Here is a 6,000-nt window from a genome sequence, read left to right on the forward strand (position 1 = left end):
AGGTTCCAGCCTCTCTTGGCATCTGCTGCCTTGTCTTAGGTCCTGGCCTCCCAGGGACATATCTTGGCAGCTGGCTGTGGAGCTTGCCTCCTGCTGCAGTGAGGCACCTCACTGTATCCCTTCAGACGTGGGCAGCAGCTTGAGTAGGACAGGTCAGAACATCTTCTTGCCTGAGCCTCTGCATCCTGTGCTAAACCGGCCATGGCTGCAAGCTGCAGGGTTTGTAGTTTGTGTCCTTTGTGTTATTTGTATCATCTCACTTCACATCAGCTATGCTGCAACTCCTACAGATTCGTACAGCAGTCGAAGTGAACTGCCGTCTCTGATTCTGTATCCCTGATGGCTCTGCACAGCCTAGTCTTCCCTGGTGGGAAAAGTGTCCCTTGTCCACAGAGGCGGTGGGGGACCCACATTGCTTGTAGCTCCCGTGAGCATGCAAAGAAGGCCATTACCAGGAGGAACCGTCTCTCAGGATCTGATCTTTTCTTCCCCCTTTCTTGACTTCCTTTTATTTCTAATGGCAGTGCTTATCTTCTTCTCTTTGCAGGTTGTAGCCTCCATTTCTGACATCCCTACTGGTATTCCAGTTCACCTAGAGCTGGCCAGTATGACTGACAGGGAGCTCATGAGCAGCATTGTCCATCAGGTAACCTCATGGGACTATCGTTTGGCCCTGATCCTCATAGAGCCTTGCAGAGAAGCGTTTTTGTGCAGTGGGACCATCTGTTTGGGCTCAGGGACTGGCTCACTGACATGTAGGTTTGTGTCACTCAGACCCAAGTCCATAGAGATCCAAATAAGGATCCAGGACTGTTCTGAAACAGCAGTATCTCCTACTAGGTTAAAGTTATGGCAGTGTAACTGACAGATTGTCGATCGTATTTCTCCTCTGGAATGGAAAAGTTGAAAGTGAGTGGAAAAAACTGAAAGCCCAGCTCAGCTGCTTTCAGTTGAACTTCAAGAAGTTCAAAGCAAAGAAACTTTGAGGGAAACTCCCTCCTTCCTCAGGCATCTGGGTGTTCAGTGCCTGCCTCTGGGCAGCAGCATTGATTAGTATAAATCTGAGCAGGTGAAGCTTCAGAACACAAGCTCTGGAGACCTTGATTGGCATGCCAGCCTTGCACTCACGGGCTTCATGAACTCAGGCAAGTTACCTCACCTGGCAGTCTAGTGTTACCTAATTTTAATTGGTAATATATTCATTTGGTTAAAAAATAACCAAAAACTATGAAAAGATATACAATGAAGTCTCCCTCCTACTTCCTCCCCTTCCCTACTTGTACCCTTCATCAGTTTATTTCCAGAGTTCTTTTGTACAAGTATAAGAAAATACAGAAATATATCCTGATTTTGTTTTCCATCCCCTTTTACCCAAAAAGATAGCATAGCCTACTGAATACTCTGTTCTTCACTTTGCTCTTTTTTTTCACTAAATATATCTTGGAGATCTTCCTGCATCACTAACATGGAGAGTATCCTCTGTCTTTTCACAGCTACATGGTTAAAATGAATGTGTAGATGTGCCTCCGTTTACTTAACCTGAACCTTCTTGATGGACATATTGGTTATTTACTGCCCTTTGCTGTTACACACAGTGCTGCAGTGAACAACTTTATACATGGTTTTATTTTGCCTGTGAACAAGTCCATATTTAGGAGAAAGTCTCAGAAGTAGAACAGCTGGACTGGAGCATAAAAAAGCATTTGTAATTTTGAGATTGCCAGATTGCCCTCCATAAGAATTACACCAGTTTACTTCCCACTGGCAATAATTACAAATACTTGTTCCCTCATATCCTTGCCACCAGAATGTTAAAATTTGCATTTATATCAGTCTGACAGATGAAAAAATGGCATTTCAATATATACATCCCTCGTCATCAGCGGTGTGTGGGGCAGGGGGGTGGTTCCAGAACCCTTCCCAGATACCAGAATCTGCAGATGTTTAAGTACTGCAGTTGGCTCTGTGGAATCTGTGGATTAGACAAGTTGGCCCTCCCTATCTGCAGGTTCCACATCCTTGAATAGTCTGTTTTCCATCTGAAGTTGGTTGAACCCATGGATATGGAGGGCTGACTGTCGTTCGTTTTTTTTTGTTTTTTTTTTTGATAGACTTCATTTTTTTACGGTAATATTAGGTGCATAGCAAAATAGAGAAGAATCCAAGAGAGTTCCCATATACTTCCAGTCCCCTCACACACACAGCCTCCCCAACTACCAGCAGCCTGCACCAGAGTGGTACATTTGTTAGAGCTAGTGAGCCTACACAGGCACATCATCAGCACCCAAAGTCCATAGTTTACACTTGGGTTCACTCTTGGTGTTTTTCAGTATAGCTTTTGTTTGGGTTTTTCTTCTCACCTTTAAAAAAAATGAGCCATTTCTATTTCATTTTCTCTGTAACTGTGTACTTAACCCTTCTAAGGCTTAGTCTGTACAATGGAGGCAGTCCATCCTTCCCTCAGAAGATTACAGTAAGAATTGGATGAAATAAAGCCTTTAGCTCAGTACCTGACACAGAAGAACATGCAGTGAAGGAAAGCTGCTATTGCTCCAACAAAGATAGAGGCCATTAAATTTTTAAAACCATTTTATACATGCACACATACATACAAGGACTCCTCTCTCCTGCAAAAATTGTTACCTTAAGTGTGGTTCTCTGGTTCTAAGGAGGGAAGTGCTAAGTAAGAAACACAGGGAGGTGGATATAGTGGTTCCCCATCAGACAGAAAACAGGGGCACCTGTTTGGTAATCTTTTTCTTACAGTGTTAATTGCTAAATTCAGACAGTCTTCCTAACCCACACCTGCTTTTAAAAAGCTTAGCTCTAACATGAAACTGTATGCTTTTTGCTTCTTGGTGTTTTGTACAAAAAAATCATAACCCTGACAGTATGTTGCTTGAGGTCTCCATTTTACTGGTCTAATACTGCTGACATTCAGGAACTGAGAGCCATGCCCCATCAGTGGTAAGAGTATCTCGTATGTGTGCAGTGGCAAAAGCTAGGGACCATGGAAAGAAACACAAAATATAGACACCTCTGCCTTTTGTCTTACAGTGGCATATCACAAAAGACTGAGTCTGAAACAATGTTACTGCAGCTTTCCAATTTCTCCCAAATGATGATGAAGGTGAAGATAGGGGTGTGATAGCTAAAACACTGACTTCAGGGCCAGGGAGTCCTGTGTCAAGGAAGAATGCTGCCTGCCTGTGTTCTCTGTCATTTAGTCACTGGCTGTGTCATAAGACATCTTAGGAGCCAGGTTATCTCCATCAGAAAGATACCTGTTGTTTTTGTTAGCAGGTCTTTCCCGCGGTAACTTCCCTTGGGCTGAATGAACAGGAGCTGTTATTTCTCACCCAGTCGGCCTCTGGACCTCACTCCTCTCTCTCTTCCTGGAACGGTGTTCCTGATGTGGGCATGGTCAGTGACATCCTCTTCTGGATCTTGAAAGAACACGGGAGGAGTAAAAGCAGAGCCTCGGATCTCACCAGAATCCATTTCCACACGCTGGTCTACCACATCCTGGCAACTGTGGATGGACACTGGACCAATCAGCTGGCAGCCGTGGCTGCAGGAGCTCGTGTGGCTGGGACACAGGCCTGCGCCACAGAAACCATAGACACCAGCCGAGTGTCTCTGAGGGCACCCCAAGAGTTCACGACTTCCCATTCGGAGGCAGGCTCCAGGATTGTATTAAACCCAAACAAGCCAGTAGTAGAATGGCACAGAGAGGGAATATCCTTCCACTTCACACCAGTATTGGTGTGTAAAGACCCCATTCGAACTGTAGGCCTTGGAGATGCCATTTCAGCCGAAGGACTCTTCTATTCAGAAGTACACTCTCACTATTAGGAAGATTGTTAGGGGTAATTTTTCTGAGGAAGGAGAACTAGCCAACTTAAGAATTACAGGAAGAAAGTGGTTTGGAAGACAGCCAAAGAAATAAAAGCAGATTAAACTGTATCAGATACATTCCAGCCTGTTGGCAACTCCATAAAAACATTTCAGATTTTAATCAGAATTTAGCTAATGAGACTGGATTTTTGTTTTTTACGTTGTGTGTCACAGAGCTAAAAACTCAGTTCCTAAATCCCCAGTTTATGCAGCGCCATCAAGTATTTTAAGCCAAACTTCTTCACCCCTGAGAGCATGTCAGCTGGAGAAAAGCACTTCTTCTTGCCCATTTGAGAAGTGCACGCCCACTCACCGAACATCCTGGTCTCTAGGAAAGCCTCATGTGAGCTTCCTCTCTCTCTCAGCCCAGTGCCCATGGGCAAGGATCATGATTTCTATTCAGTGTTACAATGACAATATTTAATGAGCATAACCTTCTCAGTCTCCTGCTCTCAAATTGAGGACAGAGCCGGTAAGGACAAAACAATCCCTCCTGTGCTTTATGATGGCAGCAGGGGCTGGGGAGCCTCTGAGGGACTCTTTCATTCTGCAGTTGTCTGGAAGCCTGGGTGGCGTCATGAGCTGAAGGATCGTGCTTTCCTGTCCTGGCTCCATAGGTTATAGGCTGGCTGGTGAAAGGTTCACGTGGCCCAGGCTGAACTTCATTGCCTAGCTTTGGATGTGCTTTCCGCCATAAAGACTGATTTTTGTTCGTTCTGAGCCTTCAAGGAATTTGCTTGTTACAACTGGAATATGCTCCTGTGTGTATAACAGATCATGGATGTTTTATGTTTTCATTGATCATTAAAGAGTTTGACCTCAGAGCTCCAGGATCATCAGTAAATTTGTCATGTTATATATTTATTTTTTTATAAATCAAGACTCTGTGTGCTCTTAAATATATTAAAAACAATTTACATTTCAGGAATTCTGTCTGTAATTGATTTTTGTCTCCATCACCACTCTGGAACCAGATAAGATAAAAATCTTTCTGATCTTCATTTGTGATGTGCATGTTACCTTGCTCTTGAGGTGCTTGCAGTCCCTCATGCTGAGCCTGAGCTATAGGCCTGTCCTGTGGGGTTGAAAGTGACACAAAGTACTAGTATGAAGTAGCCCAGTTAAAGCTAAATTGGAACATAGCAGTTTGAGAGCATAGTGAGCCTTTTCAGCTTGTTGGGAGGGCAGTATGAACATGGCAGCTGGTGGTGGGCCTGCCTAGTTCAGGGGTCTTCATTTCCCCTGGGCCCACAGCAGCTTCTGGAATCTCAGAGCTACCTCAGGCTCTTCATTTGTGACCTCCCTTTCCCTGCTTTGGATAAGAAAGCTTGATTACTCCTTCAAGGTAAATTTAAGCCTAGAATGCAGCTTGTAACTCAAAGCTGCATTCTAGGCTTAAATTAAGGAAATCTCTGGCTGCTACCTCTTCCTTCTGTTTCCCAGATAAGTTAAAAATAACCACCAACCTTCTAGCCTATTTTTATTAGAAAGGCTCACATGAAATTTTTATTTTCTCAAGAATTGAAATATTTATATTCTAAACCTAAGAAGACTTTATCAGGAGTCCTGAAGTGTTCACATGATCTTTTCTAACGTCTAAGTTGACTAAGCCCCTGGTCCTGAGTGTATATTCTTAACTAGTTCTCCATTTTTTGATTGGTGATGCCAATAAAGACTAGCTCAGGGAGTATAGACTACACATACCCTACAGCAGTGTTTTTCAAATAATGGATCTTGAACTAATAGCCACTAAATCCATCTGGTGTTTATCACAAAAAGTATAAAAACACATCATACATTATAAGGGTAAGTATAAGTAAGCATTGTTTTGTAAAATGTCAGTGACTGAGTGTATATAGATTTGAACATACATACATCCCCCTGCAGAATGTCCATTTTTTTGTGTGAAGCAGCTAAGCAATAGAAGTGATGGGTATTTATCACACAAGACAGATTATGCAGAGGTGAGTTGGAAGGGTAGGATAAGCTGAACAGGTAGGGGCTTCAGGTTTCTCAACCCTTTGCTTTGGTGTTTTACAAAGGTATTTTACATATGATTTTATATGAAGAAATGTTTGAAAATCCATTGGCCTAAAAAGGATG

The 6,000-nt window shown here is 43.2% G+C and overlaps 1 protein-coding gene across 11 annotated transcripts in view; it reads left to right on the top strand.

Moving 5' to 3' along the window:
• Positions 1–4,825, top strand: part of ADPGK (ADP dependent glucokinase) — a 32,296-nt gene extending 27,471 nt beyond the window's left edge. For 8 of the 11 annotated variants that reach the window (XM_055277863.2, XM_063638804.1, XM_055277874.2 and 5 more), the window contains 2 exons: positions 548–646; positions 3,301–4,825. In XM_055277863.2, the coding sequence (XP_055133838.2) occupies positions 548–646; positions 3,301–3,855 (654 nt within the window). In that variant the 3' untranslated portion in view covers positions 3,856–4,825. The remainder of the gene's footprint in view (positions 1–547; positions 647–3,300) is intronic. The other 3 variants (XM_055277864.2, XM_055277869.2, XM_055277870.2) reach the window with 3 other exon arrangements.
• Positions 4,826–6,000: the final 1,175 nt, after the last annotated feature.

Source organism: Symphalangus syndactylus, chromosome 5 (assembly GCF_028878055.3).
Source record: "Symphalangus syndactylus isolate Jambi chromosome 5, NHGRI_mSymSyn1-v2.1_pri, whole genome shotgun sequence".
Taxonomy (NCBI): domain Eukaryota; kingdom Metazoa; phylum Chordata; class Mammalia; order Primates; family Hylobatidae; genus Symphalangus; species Symphalangus syndactylus.